Genomic DNA, 12,679 nt, shown 5'->3' on the forward strand with positions numbered 1-12,679 from the left:
CTTTAAATTAATAATAATAAAAAATCATACTCTGAAATAATAAACCCTAGGGGCGAAAAAAGCCCTAAAAACAACCCTAAGAGCTTTGCAGCGGCGGGGCTGGGGGGGGGGCACCATGGAGTGCCTGGTGCTGCAGCTCTGGGGAGTCCCGGGAGAGATTTCCCGACGCGGTGAGCGTGAGCAGCCCGAGCTGGGGCCAAGGCCCAGGCTTTGCATGCCAATCTGCTCCTGATCCCATCCCTCCTGCATACAGTGCTGCACGCGTTGGCTGGGGCATTGAGCAGCCTAGTCTAGTGGGTGGCATCCCTGTCCACAGCGTCCTGTCCACAGCATCCCTGTCCATGGCATCCCTGTCCACTCCACAGCATCCCTGTCCACGGCATCCCTGTCCACGGCATCCCTGTCCATAGCATCCCTGTCCACAGCGTCCCGTCCACAGCATCCCTGTCCATGTCATCCGTGGCATCCCTGTCCATGGCATCCCTGTCCATGGCATCCCTGTCCATGGCATCCCTGTCCATGGCATCCCTGTCCATGGCATCCCTGTCCATGGCATCCCTGTCCATGGCAGAGGGACTGGAAGGAGAGGACCTTTAAGCTCCGTTCCAACCCCAAGCCATTCTATGATTTGCTCTCTCCCAGCCTGCAAGTCCTCCCTGCTGCTGCAGGATGACCTTTCTGTTTTTCAGTGTGCGCTTTGCAGAGCAGTTTGGGTTGTGAAGTGTTACCCGGTTAAACCGGAATCGAAGCAGGACAACGCCAGCCCCTCCTGGTACAAAGAAGGTACTCTTCATGACTCTCTGTGGCAAATGGCTCCAAACCAATGTCCAGTGACAGGACTAGGGGCAATGGGTACAAATTGAAAGAGGGAAAATTCAGACTAGATATTAGGAAAAGGTTCTTGACTGTGAGGGTGGTGAGATACTGGCACAGGTTGCCCAGGGAGGTAGTAGATGCCCCAACCCTGGCAGTATTCAAAGCCAGGTTGGATGAGACCTTGAGGGACCTGATCTAGTGGGGAGGTGTCACTGCCCAGGGCAGGGAGGGTTTGGACAAGATAATCTATAAGGTCCGTTCCAACCCCTGTAATTCTATGAAACAGCACACTGAGTTAGGGCCTGCTGCCTTGCCATGGCTCACTAGCTGAGGGAGCTGCACCTGGCTGCTGGACACATCCTGCTAAAACCAACCCCCATGCATTCAAACTGATTTAAAGCACACCAAAAAAACTTGCTCTTGCTTTTGCCTTCCTGTGCTCCTCTGCCTTTAACACTCCTGTTTCATAGCTGCTAGCCTGCAAATGCTAGAAATTTTCTGTGGGTAAAATGAAAGGGAAGGAACAATCATTTTCTGCATTTCCAGCAGCCACCCTGGTACCACCAGATACCATCAGGCCCTCTATAAAACTGGGAAGCCTAGTAACACAGTGCACACACACCTGAACAAACACATCCCCTGCCCAAGGGGGTTCGCACACTTCAGCACTTGCAGCCTCCCTGAGCCTGACAGGACAGGTGTCGAGGCTGCAGCCAAGCACTGGCACCACTGACAGCAGCCTAAAACCTTAAAAAATGGTGTGGGAGGAAACCCTAGTCCTAAAAATATCAGTCTCTGGCGAGTGCCTGGGAGGGAGTTGTGCCTTGGAGTCACCCGCTGCGTCGTGTTTCGCCGCTCCCCTTCCGTGGGCTCTGCTCCCGCCGGTGCCGATCGCTGCCGTGCCAGGCTAACAGCCTCCTGTGTCTGCACAGGGCTCGCCTGCCTGCGGACTCTGCCCTCTTGGGAAAGATGGGAAAGGGCTACAAGGTGGTGGTTTGTGGAATGGCCTCAGTGGGAAAGACTGCGATTTTGGAGCAGCTTCTCTATGGAAAGCATACTGTTGGTGAGATGTTTTTGCTTTTTCCTTTTCCAGCATCTTGTTCTGTGTGGGCCCCAAAACACCAGTAACTGAGGACTGCAAACTGCACTGAGGCGAAGGAGGGAATTAATGTGGGTTTGTTGCATCTCTGGGCAGTTCTTGAAATTCATAGTCCCTTACTTACCAGTTTTTAAAAGAGCCTTGAAGACAAACCCTTTGTGTGGTGTTTGCAGTTATAAAACACATGAACGTTTATAAAGAAACAGACACAGAAAGTAGGTGATGAGCTTGCTGCCTATTTACATAAGAACTATCTTGTTTCCTGAAAGGTGCCATGGATGCCTGAAAAATAAATAGATGTCATGTGATGAGGGGAGACACTGTTTAGACTTTTGTTTCATCTTCTTCAAGCTTTATTTTGCTTGGTTTTGGCTAATATTTAATCAAAGTACTGAAAAGAAAAACAGCTTAGCTTTTGGTCTTATGTTCTGTGCCGAACTTTGAAGGCCAAGTGTCCCAGCTCTCAAAGAAATCCTCCCATGGAAAAATAGACTTGAGGGAGGAGCAGGGGTTATCTGAGATTTGCTATGCACAAAAGAAAGGCAATGAAGGCAAAGCTGGCATGTTTCCCTCTGTTTCCACATGACTTGGCTTTGAAAGGAAGGGCAATGATCATCAGGCTGACAAATTATTCCTGCCTCACCCAGAAATAAGGGGTGGCACCAGGGGTGAATCTCAGGGCTTTGACTGAAGATGGATTATCACTTTGTATCTTTTTCCTGAGCCGGTAAATTAGACACGGGGTTAAGTTATTGGGTAAACACTAGGATTTCTAGAATGGTGCTTTGCAGCACTGCACCTTTAAAATGTGTGGATGGGAGGAATTTGCTGGCAAAGCGAGACACTGAACTGCGTGCTAATACCCGTGTTTGAAAGGAGGATTTCCTCTGATGTTGCAGCAACATCTGTTTCCAGCATCCTACTGAGCCCTGCACATGTAGCCTCGTGTACCTTTCAACGTGAAGGTTGCAAAACCTGCATACTGAAGGTTCTTCCCTCTGCTACTGACCTGCCTCCTCCATCTGCACTGGGCTGGGTGATCGTCAGAGACACCCGAGCAGCATAAGCAAGGCCACGTTACTTAAATCGTATTGCCTTGCATTAATTCCTGCCTCCTATTAGCAACCCAGGCAGGAAGGATATTCGGGTGTTGCTGATCAGAGGAGCTATTTATGGAGCCAGCCGTGTACATGATTATACAACGTCATGGATACTGGCTGACATAACCAGAGGGAGGCCTCGTGCCTGAGGTTTGGCTGTGGGTGTCCCTCTGTCACTCCCAAATGCTCTGCTCCAGCTCAACCATTGAGCAACACAGACCTCCCTTGCCCCCCACCTCTTGAAAAGATCAGTTTTCCTTGCCTGCAGCTCTGCTTTTAGTTTTTGGAGTTAACAGTAAGGGAGGGAGCAGCTGATAGCAGAGGAGAAGTGCAAGGGGAGAAGGAAGATGGTAGTCTCCTGTTCTCCGTTATTTTGGTCAAATATTATTCCTAAGATGTTTCAGAGAAAGAGGGCAGATAGCAGAGTCAAGATCAGGGCACATTATGGAGCCCCTGCAGCCCCAAGAGACAAACAGCCATGGCCCAGCAGTTTTGATATCATCTGCATGTGCCATCAGGCACATTTGGAGAGATGGACTGCTCAGTTGGTGTTTCTGGCAGTCCTGCTCAGTGGTTACCATCCTCCCTGCCTCTTCCTCAGCACATGGGCAGTTGTGGCAGAGGCTGCCTGAAGTATGGGCTGGTGAATATGGTTCCCAGGAGACCTTCAGCTACTGTGGCACTCTGTATTGATTTAAGCCCTGAATTGCAGGAGCAGAACACTGCTGTGAGAGTCTCACTGAGCAAGTACAGAGTTTGAGGAATGACGAGTCTCTGATTCCTCCCTAGCTGAGTTACTTTAAACTGCACAGACCCATTGATGGTGCTACCATCACAGGGGTGGCCCTTTCACACTCAAAATGTGATTACTGGATCTTGATCCTTTTTTCCGAAAGCTGACATGTACATCTTGGCCACTGGCCTTCTTGGCAGCAGGCAGAAAAGGACTAGTGTGTTTGCTGAAAGCCTGTCAGTTCAGAGCCAAACAGCAAGGCAGTTCACTGGGCATGGCAACACGGACTCAAGCTGTTTCAAAACCTGTGCTTCCTGACTGACGTCAGGAGCAGCTCTGCGGCCGGTCCGAGGGCCGGGGAGCCGTGGGGAGGACTGCTGAGCCAACGCATGGAGCCTTTCCATTCCTGATGGCATGCACATCCTCCTCACAGTGACAAGAGGCATGCTGGAACTTGGTTGTAGGCTCAGAGCTCAAGGTCTGGTGCCACCCTCTGAGGTGTCACAGCCACTGACATGAGGGTCTCCTCCTGGCTGTAAATCGGCCATGAGTCTATGTCAGCACTTAAGTGCCTCCTGTTGACTTTCCTGTAAAAAAGGAGTGGTGGCACAGCTGCTGTCAGGGAAGTGATTAGTGTCCTTGGAGGTTTCATGCTGCTATGTAAAGCCTTTGGCTTTGAGCCCGTGCTCCTGGCTGTGTGCTTGGTGATGGTGCTTTAAACCCAGTTGCACTGTTTCTGTTCCTAGAAAAATGTGCAATTTCAGTTCTCTCTGGCTTGTCACGGATGAAGTCCCTAAGTGCCACTGTTGCTTACATGGTCAGCAGCTAGTACTCTTGCAAAGGCACTAAGACTGCTTGAGGTGAAAGTGGAAAAAGGACTCAGGAGGGAGGAATATCCCAAAAAGGAATATCTGTTCCTGGAGCATGTGAGCAACAATGCATGGTATTGGACTTTGTGCTAGTCTTTAAACTGCAAGAAAGGCTGTTTGCCTTGTGCCCTGGGATAGGAAGGGAGAGGGCAAAAAGATGAGAGAAATTCTCAGAGATGCATAAAATAATGTATATGTTGCATGGCAGACTCTCTGGCTAAACCAATACAAGGAATCAGAAAAAACCCAGAAGAAGTTGTTTGAAATGGATGCAGATTTAGCTTTGTCATGTCGGGTCTATACTGCCATAGGCCAGGACAGTTGTTAAGGATTGCACATATGTATGTGATACATATATATGTAGAGCAATGTGCCCAGGGGGCCAAAAAGGCCAAAGGCACCCTGCCCTATATCAGCAATAGTGTGGCCAGCAGGACTAGGGCCATGGTCATCCCCCTGTACTTGGCACTGGTGAGGCCACACCTAGAGTACTGTGTACAGTTTCGGGCCTGGCCTCTCACGAAGGACACTGAGGTGCTGGGGCGAGTCCAGAGAAGGGCAACAAAGCTGTTGGAAGTGTCTGAAGCACAAGTCTTATGAGGAATGGCTGAGGGAGGTGGGGGGTTTAGCTTGGAGTAAAGGAGGCCCAGGGGGGACCTTATCACTCTCTACAACTACCTGAAAGGAGGCTGGAACGAGGTTCAGTTTGGTTTCTTCTCCCAAGTGGCAGGACAAGAAGAGGGCGAGTCCAGAGAAGGGCAACAAAGCTGTTGGAAGTGTCTGAAGCACAAGTCTTATGAGGAATGGCTGAGGGAGGTGGGGGGTTTAGCTTGGAGTAAAGGAGGCCCAGGGGGGACCTTATCACTCTCTACAACTACCTGAAAGGAGGCTGGAACGAGGTTCAGTTTGGTTTCTTCTCCCAAGTGGCAGGACAAGAAGAAATGACCTCAAGTTGTGCCTAGGGAGGTTTAGATTGGTTATTAGTGAATATTCCTTTACAGAAAGGGCTGTCAAGCATTGGAACAGGCTGCCCAGAGAAGTAGTGGAATCACCATCCCTGAAAGTGTTCAAAACACATGTAGATGTGGTACCTGGGGACACAGTTTCATGATGGACTTGGCAGTGCTGGGTTAACAGTTGGACTCAATGATCTTGGAGGTCTTTTCCAACCTTAATGATTCTGTGATTGCCTTGTGCCTGGGATGATCTCTTTTTTGGTGGCTTCAGTGTTGTGTTTGTCCAAATCATCCGTGTTCTCTTGCCATCCTGAAGAAAGAGGGGATGTCTGTTCTCCTCAGTCACAAAATGGGTCCTTGACTATCAGTAGGATATTGTCACACTAAGTACCTGTGGTATCTGGCACTGCTTGGTCTGATCTCTCTTGAGAGGGCTAACAGGAGAGTTGTTGTCTTCACTTTGGCACAGGACATGTCTGTAAAAGGGATAGGTATTTTTCCTTAAACAGTGTCCCTGCTCAGTGCTGGTGCAGAAAGGAATCTTCCTTCTGTCTTTAAAATATCTCTGGCCTCTCAACCTATGGTACAGCTTATCAGCTCAACAGGAGGAGATGAGAACTCTTACTGTAGAAAACATGATTTTCCTTATCTCTGCCTCCTGGCTGTGTAAATAGCTGGTATATGGTCAGGTTATTCATAAGCAGCTACTTGAGATCCTCTTACTAGCTAGGAATGAAAACACCATATACTACTGTGTTAGAACCTGTAATGAGAGAATTTGCCTCTTTTGGTCCAGCTGGAAGGATTTGGGGTTTTGGCTTTCACAGCTCCAAAGATGTGGAGGCTAATTAACCTAATTATGCATTCATAGAATCATAGAATGGTTTGGGTTGGAAGGGACCTTAAAGATCGTCTCCTTCCAACCCCCTGCCATGGGCAGGGACACTTTACAGCTTTGCTTCTTAAATTAAAACGACCTCCTGATAATGATGCAGTCAGCTTTGCATTTTAGAAACAGATGAAAATGGAGCTGAATGTTTGCAACTGAGGCTCACAGCCTGGCTGCTGGTTGGTAGGACCAGTACTTCACTAGCAGCTAAATCTAAACAGACCAGCTCCTGCTGAGGTCTGCCCAGCTATTCTCTGAGTCAGGGATCCTCTGATACTCTGTCATTTGAGGTCTAAGTATGCAAAGCCTGTTATCCTGCAGCTTATAAACATAAGAAATAGCAGGCTTTAGGAGCATTTTGTTGAATTCCTCTGGGAAGAGGGAAGGTGAGGTTACACAGGAGATCTTCAAAAGTACTTAAGGAGACAAAATTTGCATGGCATTTATATTTAAGATTCAATTGGGAACTTCTAAAATTCCATCCATCTTGTAATTTTTATTTGCTTTGGTGTTTGCAATTTATCTGTCTTGCCTGGCCTGAGCGTGCAGTATTCTTTAGTATATTGAGCCTGTTCTTTTCCTCATTGGGAAACCACAAGGGGTTGAAACACCACTCAGTTTATGACTGAGGCTTCCCCTTGCAGTTCCTCTGTGGCAGCTGTTGGTAACATACACAAAGGCCTTTCTGCCTCTCCCAAGATTTGTACCAGCTAAGTAGGACCTAGAGAGTGTCATCAGTCTCCTGCCTGTTCCTCCTTTCCCTCCCTAACGTTTTTACATCTTTTGTTTCAAAGAAAGCACTAGTTTGTGCACATAGTTACCCTTTCACCCTGTAACTTCTGAACCTGAAAGCTGGCCCACTGTAGTACTCCCCTCCAAGGAAAACCTACTCAAGCTGGCAGAAGTCTGCAGGGGAGGAACTTGCCAGCACAAGCTGCCCTTGCTCACGCAGGTAATGAAGGTGGGAGGATGCCTGGGGATGCCACTGAAGGAAAGGACAACCAGGGTCCTTGTGGCAGGGAGGAATGGGATGGTGCTAGCACCTTTCCAGGACACTGACTAGTTTTGCTACTCTTAAAACAACTTTTAAGAGTGGCCCACATTTGAATGGAGACAAGGAGAGTGTTTGAGTGGGGCAGTACTAACAAGAAGTGTAAATATTGCTGTCAGCAAGATGTGCATGTTAGCATGAGGTCTGGGCTTTCGAAGCAGGGCCTAGAATAAGGTCACACAAGTATTTCTAAAAATTATCTGTGTTTACTTAAGAAACTACTTGCATATACTCCCTCCCCCAGTGCCTGTAGGTGAAATTTCACCTCTGGAATCTGATACTGGTGCATAAATTCCAACTCCCTCCTAAGTGCCCCCCCCCTTCACATCAAAATTTGTTGCTCTATTCTGCTGAGTTAAGTCCTGGGTCTTAAATTTTCCTCTTCGCTTTCAAATAGGCTGTTAAAAGACCTACTTTTCACTGCTGCATTTAATGCCATTAGGAAGAGATTGTCACAGGATAACGTGGGTATATTAGAGATTGTTGAATTACAGTGCAGCATTTAGATGATAATAAAACTGTACAACTTTATCCATTGCTTTCTAAAAAGAAATCCTAGGTACTTAGGATTCATTCCTTCTTGCCAAAGCTGTTGTTACTGATGCCAGATAATTTCTTGACCTGCCTGTGCAACACAATAAAGCAGGGCAACAATATTGTGCTATGCCTAGACAACAGGGCTCTGTTACTACCTCAGTCTTTAAAAATGCTCCTGTAACACATTCTACAACCACACGGAATGTGTTTGTGCTTCCTCTTTTTTATTAACCTTTGTTTCGTCCTCCTGTTCTTAGTTTTGCTCCCACACATTAGCATGGCTATATTTGGAGGCGAGATAAATTAAATCATTGGAAACCTAATAAGAGTTTGATCTATGAAGGCTGTGCAGAGAGGGGTGAAAAGAACAGCTTGTGCCATTTTCCTGTGCAAAAAAACATCATGGGATCAGCGTGGGTGGAATGCTTTAGCTTGTTTGTCAATGTGAAGTATTTTGAATAGTGTCATTGAATATGGCAAAATCCTTATTTTCACAGGCCAGATAATCCCTTGTGTTTTCTTAAACAATGCACTAAAATGGTCTCTTTTTGGCAGACAAAGAGAATAATGCAGGATTCATTAAAGTAGCCCTGCAACAGCAAACAATTTCAGCGTGGGTGGAATGCTTTAGCTTGTTTGTCAATGTGAAGTATTTTGAATAGTGTCATTGAATATGGCAAAATCCTTATTTTCACAGGCCAGATAATCCCTTGTGTTTTCTTAAACAATGCACTAAAATGGTCTCTTTTTGGCAGACAAAGAGAATAATGCAGGATTCATTAAAGTAGCCCTGCAACAGCAAACAATTGTATATAGGAGTGCAGTGGAGGCAAAAACATGGATTGCAGAGGGCTTATGTGAACACTTAAAACCAACTCTGAAAGTGACCCAGCTGTGCTGTGCATAGTTTGTTTGGATCTGTAATCTCATGCACCTGCACCCAGGAGGAACACAAAGCTAAGGTGATCTATGTGTTTTCAGGTCTGGCTTGGAAATAAATTGTTTAAATTAGTTCAAAGCAAACTGCCTTGAATTACCTCACATTTATCATGGGGAGAGGAGGAGGGAAGGAGGGTCAGTATGCAGATTGTCACCAGGGAGCAGGTGATACATATATGAAAGCTTGTTACCTTGTGTATGCTCTTACCTTGCAGTAGATGAACTTGCTCCTATTAGCAAATCTGAGTCATTTTAAATCCCTAAGGGATGGAAAAAGCTCACTGTGTATTTGAGTAAATATAGTATGCAACTTTGCTTACATGCAAATATCCCTTTCCCTTTCTGGCTTTCACTGGATTTCACTTGTTGGCTAATTGTACCACCAACACATTAATTTCCAGAATTATTCCTTTGGCTCCTGCTTCTGCAGTATGATCCAGCTCATTATGAGGCAAAGAAGTAGGCTTAGGATGTTAGTACTTGGTTACCTGGTGTTCCTTGGCTGTTCTTCCAAGAGGGTAGGTTTGGGCAGGCCTGTTTGCAGCATGTTTGGCACAGAACTGGTACACTGGGTGGCTGAAGTTTGGAAAACGTGGGAGGAGAGCATATATCTTATCCTATTCTGAATGTGCCTGTTGTATAAATTAATTTTACAGGCATAATCATGTACTTGTATATTAGGTGGTTGTATTTCCAGTGTCACCATTGGAAATAGCAAGTGGGTGATCAGTGAGTACAGCCCTCCATGGGGGTGCCAGGCAAGGTCAAGTCCAGGTCAAGTCACTCTAGAAAACATGCACTAAAAGCTATTGTGGGGTAAAATTCTGCTATACTGCAAATAATTCCTGTAGTGGTGCTGTACTTACACCAGTTGGACTTTCCTGCTTGTTTCCAAACAGGCTTAGAAGAAGGTGCCACAATGGAAGATGTGTATTTGGCGTCGGTGGAGACAGACCGAGGGGTGAAAGAACAGTTACGGCTTTATGACACCAGGGGTCTGCAGGACGGTGTAGAATTGCCAAAACACTATTTCTCTGTTGCTGATGGCTTCGTTCTGGTGTATGCTGTGACTAGCCTTGAAGCTTTCCAAAGGGTCGAACTGCTCAAAAAGGAGATCGACATCTTTAGGGATAAAAAGGAGGTAAATGCACGGTTGGCTAATTGCTGTATCAGTGATAGGAAGTTAAGGTTGCAAAGCATAGATTTTGTTTCGTGTACAAAGGAAAACAAATGTGCCCACAGCCTTGGGCAACCTAGCAAAAGGAAGCTTTCTCATGCTGGGGAAGTCTAATTCACATGCCATGCCGGTCATGCAAAAGAATGCTTTTTTTTCCCCCCTCCTTACTTCCTCTACTACAGCTAAAATTCAGTCAGCTGAATGCACCAGCCAGGACACTTATGGCTAATAAAACATATGGTCTACAGCAGTGCAGCTCATATGTTTTTTTAGATATTGTACAGGGGAAGTCAAGTGCATAGAATAATATAACGAAGGGCATTATCTTTGTTTGTTTTGTATTCATGTACTTGATGGCTTACAAACTAGCGTAATTGACAATGGGTCTCCCAGACATTAGTCAATTGGCAAAGCAGCTTTAATGTATTTTAACAACCATATTGAATCAATTCAATTGTGTGAAATGACTGCTCTATTTTCCCTTAGAAAGCAGCTAGTGTTTTCAGCTGACAGTGTTCCAGCTTAGCTAAACAAATATAACTTGCATGTGGCATTAGCATTACGGCTTTTCCTACAGTATCTTTATATTCTCAAGTAGTTTTCCCTGTTAAATGTCTTTAGCCTACAGCTTTCCAAATGCCTGTTTTATGCTGTTTAAAAAAAATGCATGAAGAATTAATTGGATAATGATAGGGAGAGACTTTCCAAAACTGTAACTTGTTTTGTACTGACAGCACACAGGGTGGTGGAGGAAGGCAGGCTCCAAGTTTGACAGCAGCCGAATGTGCAGTCACAGGAGAGGTATGTTAGCTGGTAGGGCTGGTGTGAGCTGCAGTCTGTCACGTATATCAGGCATATGGGAGTCAATCATAACTCCCCTGCAGGGCAAGGGAAGGTGGACAATCAGGCAATTTTTCCCAGGTGCTATGTTTTGTGAGGACCCTGACTTGTTACAATACAGTGTGTTGTAATGTGGAGAGGGAGTCACAGCCCCAACAGGATCTGTGCCCCTCTCTTCTACGTTAGCTGTCAGAACTCTTCTCTCTCACTGCATGAAGGTGTTTTAGAAAACAGACAGTTTGCTTATCCTTTGGGAGAGCTTAAAGTTGTGATTTTGACTGAGGATAACATAATCAGAAGAGTGGTGCCCACAATAAGATGGATAAATCAGCTTAATTCCTGTGATTTCCAGTCCATATAAAGTAGGCTTTGAAGCATAGAAGGTGAGATCAGGAGTCCTACCTTAAGATAGCTGTTAATCACTGGATTCATGATTCTATGACTTGAAGTTTCAGCTCTGCTAGAATGAATCCCTAACTGAATTAGGGATGTATCTCCACACATGGTGCTTCTGAGCTGGCAGAACTTCAACTTGTTGAGCGGCACAGTCCCCTGTTGTGTGGCAGATGACAGAAAGCACTGATGGCTGGTTCCTTGCCTCTGCTGGCTGTGGGGACTCTCCAGCACGCACCTTAAAGCCTGGCCAAATTTTACACTAAATAGAGGTTGTGTTCTGTTACACTGACAGAGCTTAACCATAGCTAAAATTCAGTTGGAGGCATGTGGTAAATGCACATGAAGATTATAGCTTCTGTCAGAGCTTTCACAGAGGGGGAAAAAAACACCAAACAGCATTCTTCCCACACCCTGCACTGCTATAGAAAAGAAAGGAAGCCTCAGACCTCACAGGAACAGCACAAACATCTCCAGCTGGAAAGAAACAGAAGGCATCCTGGAGTTAGGCTGATGAACAGGAAAGAGCAAGCAGGTGTGGCCACAGGAAAACCCACAAATCATCAGCAAGAGAAGACTTTATCAGTTGATCTTTGTCAAACCACTGTTGTAGAGAGGAGACCAGAGTTTGATTGAGGACCTTGAACTATAAACGTAGTCACGGTCTCCCCAGAGAGCTGATGCTGGTGAAACATTTTTAGAAAATGGTTAACTTAAAATAAGGAGAAACAGTAACTTCACGTGGCCAGCACTACCTTCGGCACTTCACTTACTGAGCTCAGCCACCCTGCACTGTCTCGGTGGTACAGAAGTCACTTTGATGGGTCCTTACAACTACGGGTCTGACTCGATACTGCTGTGCTGCTCTACTTAGCTAACCAGCTGCTCTTGAAGCTGCTTCCCAGAGGATAGTGCTGGTGCTTATCTGTCCCTTCGGGCAGACTGCCTGCCTCGGTCCCTCCGATGGCTCTCGGTGCCTGGGGCCGGAGAGCCGGAGGAGCTGGGCCCAGCCTGCCCGAGCTGCTGGAACGGTTGGCTTTATTTATATTGTGGCCTGGGGCTTGGGAAAGAAACAAATGGGGCAAAATCCACAGCTGTGGGTCCAGGCTTTCTCTGCTGCTGTGCATTTTTTCATTTCTCAAGCATCCGCTGCTCTGACCTACTCAGATGTCATGCTCTTATCATTTGTCTAGGGCAGCTCAATTGCCAAGTAAGTGGAGAATAGCACTGTGTAACTTTGGATCTCTTGGGTATTGTTTCCTTTCAAGCAATCAGGGGCG

The 12,679-nt window shown here is 46.4% G+C and overlaps 1 protein-coding gene across 1 annotated transcript in view; it reads left to right on the forward strand.

Moving 5' to 3' along the window:
- Positions 1-688: 688 nt before the first annotated feature.
- Positions 689-12,679, forward strand: part of NKIRAS1 (NFKB inhibitor interacting Ras-like 1) — a 12,661-nt gene continuing 670 nt past the window's right edge. Inside the window, exons 1-3 of the mRNA XM_009074041.1 lie at positions 689-783; positions 1,749-1,879; positions 9,889-10,130. Coding sequence (XP_009072289.1) covers positions 1,786-1,879; positions 9,889-10,130 — 336 coding nt within the window. The 5' untranslated portion in view covers positions 689-783; positions 1,749-1,785. The remainder of the gene's footprint in view (positions 784-1,748; positions 1,880-9,888; positions 10,131-12,679) is intronic.

The sequence above is a fragment of the Acanthisitta chloris genome, unplaced genomic scaffold (assembly GCF_000695815.1).
Source record: "Acanthisitta chloris isolate BGI_N310 unplaced genomic scaffold, ASM69581v1 scaffold20324, whole genome shotgun sequence".
NCBI classification, from domain to species: Eukaryota; Metazoa; Chordata; class Aves; order Passeriformes; family Acanthisittidae; genus Acanthisitta; species Acanthisitta chloris.